Raw genomic sequence first — 17,152 nt, forward strand, 5'->3', positions numbered from 1 at the left:
ATTGTAAAAATCAAACAAATGACATCACTTTTTTGGAATGTTGTACACAATAAGTTAAAAATATATTAGCGACAAAGAGACGATAAATATAGAACCCTGTGTGAGGCACCACGGATACTAGGGCAGTCGATATAGACTTTGTTGTGTCAGGGTCCCATGGGAAGGCCTGTCTGGGACAATTTTGTTAAAACGCTGACCAACAGCTAAGTTTGACAAATGTAATTTGTATCTGGCAGTCATATTGTAATTTGATAAGACCATGGCATTTTGATTCTTTAGTCACGCTACAAGTGTTTAGCCATCCTGGTTTACATTTTGAGCAAAAGAAATTTCACATGTTATAAAAAGCGAAATGAATTGTAAACCTGCATCCGGAGAAATGCAACAAGAATTGAACTATCAAGAAAATATTTTCTTAAGTTTATTAATCACATTTCTGTTTTAAATAGCAGAACATTTAAATCTGCATAAAACGATTTCTTAACGAATTAGTTGATTATAAGATGTTCAAACATATCTACAACAGTTTTCCAGTTTAGTCTATAAGTGTTAATAACTTTTTTTGTGAAATTTTCTTGGGTCATGGTTAAACATTGACAAAATCTTGTGCTCTCTGAGTCACGCACAATATGAAATATTGCAAAATCTTATGAATAAACACGTTGTACATTGAGAAAAACGAAGACTACACAGCTAATTAATGGTGATGAGGAAATTGCACTTAATTGCCTGTTGAAAAAAAACATACTGATATAAATGACAATTTATACCTGTAGGAAATTCTACAAAATAATTTATCCCTGACAACAGAGGTCATGGTAAAGCAAGAATGAAACTAGTCAGGTTTCTTTTGACAATGTCATGGTACAAACATCTCTAAACATGGCACAAAATTATAGAACAACAAAGGAACAGCACTATTTCTGTAGATCTCGGGTGACACTGAATCCGTGAATTAGTTACACACGCATGCACCAATATACAATAACGTTTCCTCTGCAAGTTTGTCCTCACAAACCTTGAGACAGAAATGGCAAGATGGTTGGCGGCCACAGAATAAAAGGTTGTCGTCATGACAACTCATGTTGAACATGTTTTTTTTTTCACTTCCGGTACCTTAACCTTTCATAATATCACACAACTTTGAGAAAAAATTGCAAAAAAAACACAATCAATTCTCGCCTGTCTTTTAAGGGGTAAAATATCTTTGGTTTCCTTAGCCTACAGAATGTACAACACATCGGTCATCATTTCATAAAGTCTGGTAATTATCTAATAGGTCGCTATGGTGATCTACGGAAGAACCGTTGGACACCGCCGAATGAGTCATTGAATTGTTTGGAATCAGGCCAGTATAGGGACCACTGGGCATGGCCTTCTGGAGATCTGTGTATATCGAATGCGCTTGCGTAGTGTTTATTTCCTGAGGTTCAATTTTAGTTTGAACCATACCGCCATCATCACTGAGGTCATCCTTATCACTTCCGGGTGATCCGATATCTTGTCCAATGCCCGATCCGCCTTGTGAACCATCCCTAAAACAGACAGATTGACGTTAAACAGTGATTAATTAAACACGTGAGCGATTTTATTTTTTGTCATGGATTTATAATTTCTAATTAAAAACAGAAGCGTAGAAAAATTATTTATTATTTGTTCAGATACATAAGTATAAAATATGTTCAGAATTTTTTATATACAGTAATTCTATAAAGTAAAATAATTGAAAGTTTTCGCAAGAGAACATGCTGTAATATCATGATAAAGTAATTACATCGGATCATTGATTTCTTGTAAAAAATAATCGTATGCAAATTGATCTATTCCGTATTAATTTTTGCAGCTTATAATATGGTTATCAGAATTATCACATTATCATAAACAGCTTATCAGTCACTTTACATTAATGAAACAGTTACATCTGTGACTAGTTGGAAGAGGTCCAGGGGACAATGTTTCTCTCCCCACATCCCTGAATTAATTCAGCACATTACGTGTGTTGAATTTACCACACCGTGTCACCAATGTGCTGTCCGGCCGAAAAAGCCGTCTAATAACATTTAATTTTCTCGCTTAAAGATTTGTTAGCGTGTCTTCTTGGCATTTAGGGGGGAGAGTTCTGAATAGATTATAGGGTACAGAAAATTTGTAACCCGATCCCCTCAGACTCCTGCTATCTATTACAGACGAAACATATTTATTTCATGACCGGCACTGGCATTTGGCATGTGAGAGGAAACATGATACGCACCGCTATGTGTTGTATTTTCTACTGAATACCCACATATTGTTCGCAAATTCGAGAGAAAAAATGGCTAACAGGGAAATGCAATATCATTATATCCGGGTCTGCAACTCAATCTTTGTTAATTCAGTCTTTCATTAAAACTGACGCTCATTTTGTTCAGAACAAACCGGGATTGATAGTTTTTCGGATTACATCACACGGATTGGAATCCTACACGTGTAAACAAACAAGATGTTACATTCGCATGCAACTTTCTTACCTATCTTTCTGCTCTGCGGCCCTGTCTCTCTGTCTCCTGTTTTTGAACCAGTTGCTGACCTGTGTTGTAGTTAGACCCGTTGCTTCAGCCAACTCCCTCTTCTCTCTCGGAGAAGGGTAAGGGTTGTGTTGATACCACTCCCGTAAAATAGTTCTGGATTTCTCTTTGAAACAGTAACTCGTTTCCTCTCCATCCCATATGGTTCTAGGGAGGGGGAACTTCCTACGAACACGGTATTTTCCCACGGCTCCTAAAGGTCGCCCTCGGAGTTTTTCAGCCTCAATGTAATGCGCCTTGAGCCACAGTGCTTGTAGTTTTGGGTGATTATGAGGCGAGAAGTTATTGCTTTCTAACATTTTATAGAGTTCCTTGAAATTTCCGCGGTGAAATGCCACAACGGCTTTCGCTTTAAGCACACTTTCATTTTTATGAAGATGTTCACAGGCAGGAAGTGACCACAGGAACCGGGCTAGTCTGTCTATGTTCCCTCCTTGCTGAAGAACCTCACAGACGCACGCTACTTGTTCTTGTGTAAATCCAAAGGACGGAAGCATGGCGGGGTTTGGGGAACCCACACTGGATGTGGGGGTCTGTTCGTGCAACATTGGCACAGACTCAGTGAAGTGGCCGAGATGGGTGCCGTTGCCGTGTCCGGCTCTTCCACTAAAAACTAGAAGAAAACAAAAAAAGTCAACAAAGTTTTCCTACACACTTGTGTTATGATATATAATCTGTTGCCGTCTTCAATTCTGTGTTATTTAGATAGAGGTGCAGTAATGGTTCACTACTTTCAGATGATTGGCTGTTTCTGGCGACCCCAGAAGATATCGTTATTCTCTCAGTGCCGTGAGAAATTAGTAACCACAGCAACGACGTCAATCAAGTAACTATATACCTAAGTGGGCGGGTACGTATTCAAATTTATTGAGCACAAGTTCATCATTTTTGTACAAAGCTGATCAATGAACACAGAAAATGGGGGAAGAAATACCCGTGTTCAAGAGGTTAGCCGTGAAGTTATTTATCTGCTGAATTCAAGCAGAGATATTTGAACATTCATAATGACAAAATGATCAATGTTTACTTTGCATTGTTCAGCTCCTAAACTCAATGGGATCGCTGTCCCGACTCGCGAAGAAAGCCATTACGCGTGAAATTAAGCGTCAGTTTCTCAATACGCGGTACATGGAGAAATGGACACACAAATGAACTCTATCCCGTGGTCACACAATTCAAGGGGTCATCATTTTCCCGGTTAAACTCATCTGCTACCTGTTTACTGAGATAATATTTATCCACGGTACATACTATCCCGAAATTGGCAGCCGGCTTCCTATACCCAGGTTGACATTTCGCGTGTCCCAACAAAAAGTTTGTAAACATACAAGGTTCATTTAGACTGAGAAGGAATTCCATAATCTTCTTTATAAACACCCGAAATTGAAATTTTATGAAAGTGAATTATCGCATTTTTAGCAATAACATTAACGGATATAAAAGCTATTGACAATCCTATAAATTAGCATAATGTTTATAAATACACTTAATATATTAAGTAAACGAGACGGCGAAATAAATGTAAACCTGATCATGACAAGAATATCCATTTTAAAATTATTTGAAATACCTGAGGATTTTGGTGTAAATTATTCCCTTGTTTTTGTTTTTAAAGATTGCACGATTTTTCGGAACAGATAATAAAATAACGGGTGGCTTGTTCGGCATCTGAGATAAGATAATTCAAAGAAGGGGGTATACATGTGTAAGAATCTGGGGACGTTCGTCACTCAGCGGGAAAAAGTCGGATTAATTACACAGGCGTGTCAGCCCACAGTGACAGGAATTAACGAATCATCTCTCGCACTGCGCTTCCCAGGGGGGGGCCCCGCGCCCCTAGCGCTGGAGGCAGCAAACAGATGGGTAGATCTATGTCATATGGGATTCTAATATACAGGGTGAGTCCTGTCCGAAATTCTGTCATTATTTATTTATTTTTTATTTTTATGTTTATAAAAATAATAATATAATAATATTAATTGGATTTTCTATTCAGTTTTCTTCTTTTTGTATTATTTTATGATGATTTTTTTTTTATCATAATTAAATCTTGAAAATAATATACATGCATATTTTTTTGTATTTCGTGAGAAATATGAAATGACACATAATTCATAGAGTTCAATAACTTACTGATGATAAATAAACCAAGAAAAATAAAATATGTAACATTATAAATTTTAATGCATTTATCAAATGGAATAAATATTGTTAAAATAAAGAATAAATAAAATTCAGAACAAAAAAAAAATTCGAGATGGGATTATAAAATTGCTGATACATGTATTTTAGAAAAAAAAATATACTTTAATTTCAAGTTTTTAGCGTAGAGGAAAAAAATCAAAAGCCTTTTCTCATATTTTTGATGCATTAAAATCTCATTACTGGCAATTCTGGGGCTCTGGGAAGCGTTTATTACGGGGAAATTGATAAGGACATAAGTCATGTCTATTTGCCGTTCGGATTAGTTCGACAGATGAGGAAAACACTTCACTCGCTGCTTCTCACTAGGTGTTTTTCATGTTTGTAGTTTATGCGGTAGGTTGCAAAATTCTCAAACGCTCAAGAGGCTTGGACCACCGTAACAGATGCAAATTAATATATGACGTTTAGTTGGAGTTGTTGTGCCATTAATGCTATTTTTTATGAGGGGTTAGATAACGAACTCGAATTGTTTCCTGGTGTATTTTGTATGATAACTACCTACCCATTTCCTCGATATCATTATAGAGACGTTGTTCTTCTGCTATTTTATATCAAATATATGACTGTGTCTATTTCAGTTAGGAATAGCATTCCTCAAAACCAGAGGATGTTCCCGCTGTTTGTCTCGCTATTTTTATTCAATTTTCTACTAGTGGGAGGTTACCAGCTGAATGAAAGCCTGAATTTGTTTACAGTTTTACCCGGCACATATTCAAAAAGCCGTCTCAATAAAAGACTTCATGTACCATTTAGTTACTTTTAGAAGCAATTTTTAAAGGTGTGTGAACCGTTTCTAGCTGGGTAGTAATTGGGACTATACCATTTAAAATAATTGGCCAACTTGCTGTGCCGAAGGGACGAAAATATCTTGGCAGGGTAGCGTTTCAAATGAAATAGATCACCCAGATCATGTTTCTGGTCTCCACAATACCTGAATTGTTTACTACAACGATCGGCGTTCATTTCATCCAAATCGGCCTGTGGCGCGGTATTTAGTGAAACCCGATCCTCCCATACAAATATATTGAATCAATAACGTCCCGGCCTTGTCATCTAATCGAGTTTAAACAATGATATTATATCTCGCAATAATGTTGGTTTTTATTTCAGCATTAGCAGATTAAAACCCATAACCCGAAACCCAATATGTCTGTGTTATTGGATTGAAATGCATGGGCTTTTTTCTAGGGTCCAATCTTCATTTTTTGTTACATAAATTTTTCACTAAACCCATGAAAAAATCTCCAAGGGCATATCGAGTGTATCGCTTCTGATTCGTCACCAAATGTATTAAAAAAGAGAGAGGAGAGAGAAAAAGGGGGAAAATCTATATCTAAAACAGTAATCTGCAAATTACCACAATTAAATAAATTATCACCAGTCCCATGTAGAACGAAGGAGGATGCCACAAAGGGTGTAGGCTTACGTCGCTTGCACTGTATCTTTACGAACACACAGCATCAATAGCCTTGGATACAATTCTACTGGATTTTGTCATATGTATTTGCTTTTCTTTTGTTTCCAAGAGAAAAGATGCACAGCTTCGGTTTGAAACGCACTGCATGGCTTATTGGGAATCTATTAAACTGAAACCCAAGCCCTTTGTTCGAGCCAAATGCAAATAAAAAGAGGGTTTAGTTTAAAACATTCTAGTTTTTCTTATTGTTTTATATAAAACACGCGTACAAAAGAGAATTATGAACACCAATGTGAAATTGATGCCTCAATTATGAAATCATGAGCTTGGTAGCCGTTGAGTATTACAAATATACATCGATTTCCGTGTGTTCATTTATATATTTATTTTTCTTTCTTTTCAGTCGCGGGCTATTCAATGATCTGAAATCAAAGAGCTCTCTTTTGGGGAAATGAGAATGCTAAAAGAAATGAAAAATTAATAAACAGGACAAATTCGCAGGTAATTCTATACCATTGAAATCATCCTTTATCGGAGGAATCGTGAAGTCCGCGAGTGCAGACTGTCTCCGGCGAGAAAATCGTGCTGATTGGTCCAGACTATCAAGGATGCATGCGTCTTTATCTTTTCTACCCATCGTGTTAATTTGGGGAGAGGGGGTGTACAATGGCCCCATGGAAGGGACGGAGAGTAAAATATTCATGATCAGAGAGTGCACAGCTTGGAGAAAAATTCTGTATTGAACTATAGATATTGTTCCTTTGATTTTGAGATGTGGGTGTTGCTTAAGACAGCTTGTTTAAGAAAAGTCTTGTCAATAATGCAACTACTCAAATTGCTCTTAATTACGTAAGTAAATTAAGTTACTTCCCTTTGGCCGTTACATTACACAGGCATTATCTCATGTGTGTTTGTGTGTTAATATTCTACTCCTGAGCTCTCAAAATTTTAAAATTTTCTGTATTGGCTTTTAAAGAGAAGCAAACACCGTAAGATCTGTCAAGAAACAAAAGAATTGGCGAATCATTTACCCCGAGACTTCCCCAAGTGATGATACATCGCTCATCCAATATTTGTTCAACCTCTTCATCATAATGTGATTTCGCACGAGAATTCGGTATCATTCATGTTAATTTGTTGCTATCAATCCTAACAATATGAAATTGCGACAATCACAGTATTTTTTTTAATGGACCATATTGAACTAAAATACTTGTTTATGCTGAACCCTTTTGGAATATTTTTTAAGCTTGGGTTTAAAGAAGCTGGGTGGTCACCAAATTAATCATCAGATCCTCCTTAAATTTTAGATGCGATTTGTTAAGTATAAGCTATCATCTCATGGAGAAAAAATCTAAATATTTTTGCTTTGAAATATGAATATTTTGCTATATTTTTATACAGAACTCTTCCTCTCGGGGAGATGAAAACAGTCTAAAAATGGACACGACCATCCCACCCTCTTAATACATATAAACATTTTTTATTTGTTAATCTTTCGATAAATAATAGTTATACTGCTGTATTTTCACAAAACAAAAGTTTTTGAATGGATAATATTTATGTAAAAAAAAAAAAAATCACAATAAGGGAAAAATGATAAGTAATTAAATAATAAATTTATAAAATAACATTATTTGAAAAAAAATATAACAACAATACAGATTTACACTGCATTAGTCCAGACTAATTTTATTTTGTCCATACTTTATAGACGGTGTAAAAAATGGTTTGGTACAATGATAAAAACGTGTGAGAATGTAATGGTCTTATTATTGAATATTCTGCGATCAAAAGAGATATTGATTGAATAGTCAACTATGCACATCAAAATATAGTTAATGCACAAATGAAATCAATGCACAATTAAAACTTTTTAAAATATAATAAAATCAGGTTTTTTTTGCATTAAACGCATTTTTATTTAAATTTTAAGATCTGTTTAAAATTGGTTTGTGCAAAAATCAAAACAATATGCGTATTTAATGTAGTAATACTCATCCGTCACACAGAGAACTTGTCAAACAATATTATAATACATTATGAATATAAAGTTCAAATTGACTGACTTCCGAATTCAATTTTAATAAATAGACGAGCAAACACTGTCAATCTGGGCCAACACAAATTTGAAACCAAATAAGTTCTCTGAATAAATATTTGTACAAGCAAGACGGCAAACGTCTTCTCCGTGGTGTATTAGAAGGTTTCAGAGTCTGTTTACATTGTAAAATAATCTCCTCATACAAAATGAAGACTTCCAACATCAAAAGCAAAGTCATATCGGAACAGCACAACCTAGCGAGGAACCACAAGAAATCAAAACATAGCCTGTCATTCAAGGCTTAATTTCCCGCAGATCTTAAAGACCATGAGAAGAAAAATCACCAATTTTTGTGCGAGAGTTTCGTCATTTTTCTGATAAGTTAGTTTGTTCTTCTTGTTCAAAATAACGCTTGTTTTGCCATTTTGTAACTTGAAGCCGAAGGAAAAAAATTCGTATAGAATGTTCAATTTTTAAAAAAAATTTCAAACGTAAACCTAAGAATTTTCCCAGAGAGTTTCGATGTGTTTTCTGTTTGATAAATGCGAAGTTGTCCCAAATTAGATTAAATATGATTTGTGGAAAGAATGATAATAGATGTGATGAACGCGAAAACTAATTGAATGAACATGGCGGCGTGATGGCGATTTTTATAAGTTGTGGTTACGAATTCATGTATTCTTAATCTTCGTTCTATTAGACTCTTACAAAAACCACCGAATGTGAGTTATAGTCTCTGGTGCTTTCTATTGTTCTTCCTAGTATCATGGGTTTCAATTGACCTCAACTTCATCCGTCAAAGTCACAAGTGTGCGACTTGAGAAACCTCAATTAAGAAATAATATATGACGTCGGGTTCGGGGTTCGAAGTAACAAGCATCAAACAGCGCAGCTGGAGGCAAAAGACTCCCCCTTCCCTTTTCTCCCTTATAATGAAAGGTCAGTCTAAAAAAAGTTTAATATTCTATACGGGTGATACTATTAGTGCACATTGAAAAAAAATCTGCATCTTAAACGGCATTTTTACATTTGGGAAAAAAACTTAAAAAGAATTCATCTGGCTTGGTAAACGAAAAGCAAGCTAAGAATTTCTCCTTAGCTCCTAGCGTCTTATTGTCACATATCGATGACTCATTAATTCAACCCTTATTTAGTTTCCCCTCCATTTCTCGCCTAGTCAAAATACAAATGAAATTGATACGAAATTCTTCCTCGTAGAAAATTATAAGGTTCAATTCTATGCCAGAACAGCATGTATGGTTCATAATTAAAGTAATAGCAGCCTCCGGAAATCTAGAATTGACAAGCGTCAACGAAGATGCAAATGTGTATTTTTAATTCAGTATTGTTAACACTGCCACTCTATGAAAAGCATTTGAACTTTATTTACATAGAAATAGATACACGGCATTTACGTTTTACGACTCCATTGAAGGCCGAACATTTTCCTCGAGGCACACCACTCAACTCCAAATGAGAAATAAATTTTTAGAAACAAGAATTGACGCCGCAATTGTAGCTTCTGTTGAAGAGGAAAGAGACTGTTTATTGGTTTAATTTAAAATGTACATGTTTGACAAAGTTATTGGCACACACTTCTAATAGCCATAAAGATCTTTAAATAAAATAAAACGTCATAATTCATATTTTTTAAACGCCCAGTATAAGATTCAAGTGACCATTTCTGAGAAGTGTATTAGCTCACTTTAATACCTATAGGCAAGGGCAAATACAATCAATTACGGAACTATGAATACTAGAATTTCACATTTTTGTTAATTATATCATGTTAACTTAACTTACATATTTCAAACCTTCTCAACCTTGCCTATAAGGACATAAATAATTGGATTATAAAATTCAATTCAAATTGTGGTCTACAAAAGAATGATTCCCAGAGACATGGAGAAACTGGGATACCGGAGGAAAAGTCATGTAAGTGGCTGTTTCACTTTCTTGTGTGGCCAATTCTATGCTTTACTTGCTTCGAGAACCATACAAAACCCCCCAAGAGTCATCATTTCCACAGAAGCCGAACTTATCTCCCTCTTTTTATGATTACAAGGGTCGAATGAAGATCGGAGCACCGACTCACCCCTTCTAACAGCTACTTCCGCATATTAATAAAGCAGATTTTTGCTAATGAGTTGAAAGTGTGTTGAAAATTGTTACTTAAGTTATAATGATTAGTTTTCAGGTTCATTGGCAAAGACATCTCTAGATGGTTTGAAATTCTTTTACCCTTACGTATTCGAAGCAACTCCATTGCATGATGTTTTCTTTCTTGCAATTGGTATCCAAGAGTAGGTTGGCATCGATATCTAAAATCAATTTTATTTGAGACTAATCATTTTAACACTAGCCGATGTCTTTGATCCCTGCAACACTAAAAGGTGAGAAAATCCCAATCTCAAGTTACCCACGATTGTTTGGGACGTCAAACAAAACAACGCGAGACTTTAACGAGAAGGTACGAGGCCTCTGTTTGGAAGGGCAGATTAAAGTCCAGATAGACCATGTTAATGATCAACAAATACACAGGACGCAATATGTATAGTTTTGGTATCAATGTATTGGTTGTACTTAAATTGCATATATATCGGTAGATCATGAAATGGTTGACAGTTCTGATAACATTGACACGGCCACCAACGAGAAAAATCAACATGCAGGCCCCTTTTGCACGTATATGACACTTTGATACTAGCTATGGGACCAAGAAATCTGGTATACCTTGCAAATGTTATATTTGGATGTTACACGAGAACATATTGATTAAGTTTACTGCAAACTATATTTTCGTGAATAAGTTACTAGTATTGAAGTCTGTAAATGTTAAGACATCTAAAATTAATATGACATGTCGTATTGCATATGTACATGTTAATCTAGATGCCGTATAGATCGTAATGTACCTCTTGATGAAGATATCATGCAAGCATTGCTAATTCAATTACTAACGACAGGTCATAAACCCAGAATACATAGGTCACAATCTATACGTTATTAAATACAGAAATGAAAACAAATTTGATGTTTATTCAATGAAACAACTTAACTAAAACGCGATGATTACAGGGTTGGTTTAAATAATTGATGGTTTTATCAATTAATATATCGTAAATCTAGAATGACAAGAATGATTTACGGATAAACCACATGCTGTTAATAGATATCAGTAACCGGTTTTGTTTTGTTTTTTATTTTTGCCATATGTGACAGTTTGCGTATGTTGCAAGCTGATGCGACATCGTGCTGCTTCGGTTAAGGTAGCCTTTCTGCTTCAGTAACACATGAGCCGATTCGCTCAAGTTTTGGAATATCAGACTACTCATAGTGAATAATTTAACAAATGAAGTCCGCAGGAGAGGATTCTTTTGGAAAAAAAACCCCCATTTTTTGAATTAAGTATACAAAATTGACATCACATTTATATAAAAAAAAACCCATTTTTTCGTATTTGTTTATTTTTATATTATCTATATCACATTGTCAAGGTCTATTTAATCAAACTCTATACATGGTATGTGATTGTATAGTTTAACAGTACTTTTAAAATATATTTTAGATATTAAATTAAAGCGTAATTTCATTTTTACATTTAATTTTGAAAAATGCCATTGTAAAATAGTTTACTTATAAAAGAAACTTTTTTTTTATATGTTTGGTTCGATGATTTATTTTTGAATGCAATTGAATGCATAATGGTTGATAAACAAAAAAAATGAATCAACTTAAAATACTATAAAATCCCCAGAGAAGATGAGATATTATCATAATAGTTTCAAATCATATAGTTATTTTTTTAGTGAAAAAAAAACCCATTTTGATACACATATCTCTTAAGGGAGAAAACAAAATGAAAACCCGTACATTGAACTTAAAGAGTGTCGCTGTAAAAATATAGAGTTTGAACCGAATGTGTATATTGTATGGACTGTGTTCTGACTGGGAAATCTTTCAAAAATGTTATGAAATTCATAAATGAACCAAAACAATGAATTTCTGGTTCACTGTCTTATTAATTAAAACTTTTTGTGAATAATTAATCAAAAGATAAATAAATTTCTTGGTCAAATCAACGTGAGAGATAAATTCTTTGTGTCACATTATTAAATACAAAAACAGCATGCTGTAACTGTCATAAACCACTGGAATTTACATAGGGATTTGCTCAAACAATTCACACTTTATGGAAAAAATTTGTTCATTTTTTCAATCTGTAAAATATAAGATCTTATGAAATCCTTTGAGATTTTGATTAAAATATATATTAATTTATGTGATGAATTGAGATTTTTTTTTATTTTTCTTTAAACTATAGTTTTGAATGTTTTAAAATAATTTTATTACATTATTTTAATGCAATTCAATAATCTTTGAACATAAATGATGTAGAGTAATATACCAGCAATACAAAAAAACCCCGGTAAGGTAGAGTTGCGTGTCTAAAAACAATTTTCCATTGTAGATCTTTCAATGGCTATTTTAAAGGTCGTCTCGAAAATGCGTCAAAAGCAAAACTGGGTGCATGTCGTGTACATTGTTGTCCCATTGAGATTTTACTTATCACACAAAACAGAGAACAATAGATCGTGGACCCCCTCTCTCCCACTTTAAATAGTACTGATTAAAAAAAATAATAATTGTAAACAATCAGCCTTGAAGTTTTCTCCTAAAGGTGCCTTCAAAGGAAACCTTATGGCCTTATGTGATAACAATTTCAAATATTTAAAAGCTGTCTCGTATTTGAAAGACCTAAAACGACAAAAAAAAAGGAATGTCGATCAACCGTGAAGAAAAAAATTACCCAGCTGGAGTAATTACTCAGGATCATCTCTGAACAAACGATTTCAAAATAATTGCTCATTTCAAAGACATTAATTCGTTTTTATTATTCAATTAAAACATCACTGTACAGAAGTTTGATTTTTGGATGTATACTGACAGTCAGCAAACAGATTTAACGCCCATTTCTTTGAAGAAATGTTATCTGTACAATGTAAGGAATCTAAGAGTTCTCCAGATTGTGTTTCAAACACACTTTTTTGTTTTATTGCCATCCTCAGGAGCTAAATGATAACAACTTGGGCATAAAATTAGCTTTCTATCGTCCGAAACTCTCACTAAAATCTGTCTTAAATCGTGCATGGTCACCAAACTTCACAAGAAAAGGAAACTGTAGACTTCAAACAGCGCACGTGCAGAATTATGTAAGAAAATACCCTTCATTTTAAGTTCTATAAATTCAAAAGAGCGTTGAATCATTGGAGTTTGTTATCGTACATGAAAACCGTATTACCGATAAAGAAAACACACACACATCAAATAGACAAGGGGATTTTTTCCTCCGATTCATAAGATGGTGACTAGCACCAAGGGTTTACATTTTGTTTGCATAAGTCAGTTGATTGGCAAAATAGAGCGATAAAATTTGCTCTGATTAGAAGGGAAAAAATAAAGTACAAAATTCTGTATCAACAGACATAATTCACGAAGTCTAGATTCTTTGAAAAATTGCACAATGTTTCCATCAGTCAGGCCAATGAAAATACATTTTTTTTCTTGGTGCATGTTATTTCAAAATGAATTTCTTGCCTATTATTTAATTCCCTTTTAGAAAAAACTAAACACATGTTGAAAATAGATTAATAACTTAGTTAAGTACGTACTAAATTATTCATGTGTCTCGGAGATTGTCCCATTCCTGTAAGGTGGCTCGGTGGTCAACGAATTAACCATCAGATCTACCTAAAATTTTAGGGTTTGCTTCGCTGTAAACGATATTTTTTTCTTCTTATTTAAATTTGGGTTTATTCCTATATTTTAATATAGAGCTCTTCTTCTAAAGGAGGTTAATACAGTCTAAAAAGACCACGAGCATCGAGCCCTCTTAATGTATATGTTTTATAATAGATCCTTTTTTACTCAGTACTTTGTGTTGTGACTCAAAGTTCTTGTCATTTCCAATAAACGGCAATGTCTGTACAACTATCCATGTTTTGCTCTTGTGCTTTAAATGGAATCAATGAACATTTATTTGTTAATTAAAGAATAAAATAATACAACTGTTTATGTCGAAAAGGAAATATTAGTATTATATAAGTATTTAAGTATAAAAATTAATTTTCAGCTTTAGCGCAAACCATTTCTCAGAAATACAATTGTTGACGCTTTTAAAGTTTTTCATATAGAAATGACGTTTTTATTCAACGTCATTGGTTTTGATTTTCATTTTAGATTCAATATAATAAAAAAAAATTCCTGCACTTTATTCTTCTTAATTCTATAGATCGGAACCATCATATTACTATTTATTGTCCTAATTTAACCATACAGGTAAATACGCATAGTTTTGCAGTACCTGACATATTGTTTTTTCAGTTTCATTATAGGCTGTCAAGCTATTAAATTTTGACAGATCTTCTTTTTTCTAATTCTATCTATAAAGAATATAATTATATATATATATAAATAAATCGATTACAAGCAAAAGTTATTTGTTTTCCAAACATGTAACATTAGAAAACCGATATCATTTTTCCCTCCAAAATCACCAGTATATTAAAGCCCAGTCGTTAAAAAGACGTCTTATTGATTACTGATTTTTCACACAATTAGAAACTTGACCTAAAGCAGCTGAATTAGTAGTAATATTTTAAACCGAATAAAGAAACATGATTCCTTTTTAGCTTTTGGAACCCTCATTGGAAGTGTGCGTTTTTATGTTATTTGATTCTTCTGGAAGCTAACGGAGAGAATCGTTAAAAGTGCCCCTCGATGACTAAAGTCATAATTGAAATGAGTTAAAAATGTGTGGTCGAAATCTCATACCAGTCTGTTAAATTAAGTGCACTATATATGACCCAAAGTAAAGAAATACCATAATTATAGTGCAGGTGCATTAACATCTTAAGCCGTTTTGGGTATCTCTTCTTTTAGCAGGCTAATATTCTTAGAGATCAGAACTTTGGCTCATGAAATAGTGTTTTCTGAGTTCCAAAGTGTGTGGTCTTGCTTCGACGAAAAAGGCACAAAAAAGTAAAGCCAGTCCTTATCTAGACGCACTGATCAAGTGATAATGCAGCTGAATATTTGTTTTTATTTTTCAAAATAAGAATGCCACGTTTTTTGTTATGCAAAGTTTGTAGGTATTGAACAAAAGACATATTGCGTGTCGTAGAACAATAGTCCAATTGATTCCCAGTCTAGAAGAAACAATTGTTCAAGGCATGCACAAAAAGACAACCAGTTTTATCGGCTGAAGACGGGAAGAGTTATAAAGCGACACTGTCAAACAGCTTTTCGTCATTAAGTTGCAATTATTTATGGTGATTACTTGGACTAGAAGAAGATGGGTTTAAACACCCACCCAAGTGTAACAGTTGGCCTCACTGGGTCCAAGCTATTGCCTGTTACGTTGGGCGTCTCAAGTTTCAAGCTATTCTAATTTGCTTTGATCATGCAATGAAATGGGTGGTTGGGTGATATACTTATCCAGGGGAAATGTAAAGAATACGCCATCCATAAATGTCTTCTTTTTTGCCTAACTCGACGCTTATTTGGTTTATTTGAAAACGACCGTACATACTAGTTGCTTTCAGTTCATTGTTGATAGAAGTGATTATGTGTTATTCGATCTGCCCAAAAAGTAAACTAAAGCAATAAATGAAAACTTCTTCAAAAACGGAGATAAAAATTTAGAACTGTGTAGTCAAATAACACTAAACATACAGATAATCTGGATTTTAACAACTGTAGTCAGATCTTGTCATTAGTTTAGAATTTTGACTGATGAAAGTTTTCAATTCAATACATGAAAAAGAAACCCTGTTTTGCAAAACTTTCCCGTCTTTGCCATTGATCTGATCTTATTTTCATTTGCCAAATCTTATTACAATGCTTCGTTTGTTTCAACACTTTTACCAAAATACTTCCGATAAAAAGAAATCAAGATAAACCAAGACTTGAATTAAAATACCTGACAAAGAACATCTACCTGTGCGATAGATGTTCCAAGTAATGGCTACTAGTTCAAAGTTATCTTTGCAGTCATCTGAGATGTTCATGGTTTTACAAGAGGCCCTCCCTTACGCATCAGCAATGTGTCTCTTGTTTAGCCTTGTTTATTGCTTATAAAATTCAGATAACGTCATCAAAATCGTCAAAAATTCCATACATCATATTTCTAATAAATCTGCCAAACAGCCTTTATATACCGAGAATCTCAATTAGTCTCTCCTGGAACTGGGGAGTATTCGACGGTAAGTCTGCCTACCGCCAACGAAGAAAATAGTACCGAATAATGAGAAAGGGCATTAAACGCTAATGAGTGATATCCGAAGGCATCCCTATTCTCTGATACCTTTAACCGAGAGACTCCGAATAGCTTTCAAAACCCGCTGGGCCAAGTCAAAAATGAAACCCCACTGAACGCTGGTTTGGTTCTCTTCATTTAGCGCTGTTCATAGGCAGGATTCCAACCTGGGTGGGCCGACTTCTATCTTGTTGATGAATAATAAAGTGAAAGGCTAAATTAAAGTTATAGAATGATAAAACTGAAATACATTTCCTGCATGAAAAATGAAAATGAGAAAATACTCCTCCAAAATGAGATGGAGAGATACTGTGTTGGGATATCATTGAAGTCGATACACGCGTGTCTCTGATTCTCGGGGCAGTAGACCGAAGCTAAATCTGATAATTCTTCAATTTGATGATATACGTTTTGATAACTTAATTAAATTCAGAATTTTACTGAGACTATAGAAAACACAGAATTTATTGATTGAAAAAATAATGTAGTTTTAAATGCATATTGCGAACCCACACAGCAACCGGCCTTTTTAAATAATAAATCTATTATACATAAAACAGAATTTCTGTTGGTTAGAAATTAAACAAATCTTTATATAGTGAACA

At 34.2% G+C, this 17,152-nt stretch overlaps 1 protein-coding gene and 1 long non-coding RNA gene across 3 annotated transcripts in view; one reads left to right on the forward strand and one right to left on the reverse strand.

The window, feature by feature from the left end:
* Positions 1-406: 406 nt before the first annotated feature.
* The window catches only part of LOC128179042 (homeobox protein six1-like), a 31,167-nt gene continuing 14,421 nt past the window's right edge, over positions 407-17,152 (reverse strand). For both annotated transcript variants that reach the window (XM_052846523.1, XM_052846524.1), the window contains exons 3-4: positions 2,508-3,177; positions 407-1,535 (exon numbers count right to left, since the gene is read on the reverse strand). In XM_052846523.1, coding sequence (XP_052702483.1) covers positions 1,253-1,535; positions 2,508-3,177 — 953 coding nt within the window. In that variant the 3' untranslated portion in view covers positions 407-1,252. The remainder of the gene's footprint in view (positions 1,536-2,507; positions 3,178-17,152) is intronic.
* Positions 3,117-14,667, forward strand: LOC128179068 (uncharacterized). Its single transcript, XR_008243038.1, has 3 exons — positions 3,117-3,414; positions 4,180-4,462; positions 6,590-14,667. It is a non-coding gene; the product is annotated as an uncharacterized LOC128179068 (long non-coding RNA).

This window comes from Crassostrea angulata, chromosome 3, assembly GCF_025612915.1.
Source record: "Crassostrea angulata isolate pt1a10 chromosome 3, ASM2561291v2, whole genome shotgun sequence".
NCBI lineage: Eukaryota > Metazoa > Mollusca > Bivalvia > Ostreida > Ostreidae > Magallana > Magallana angulata.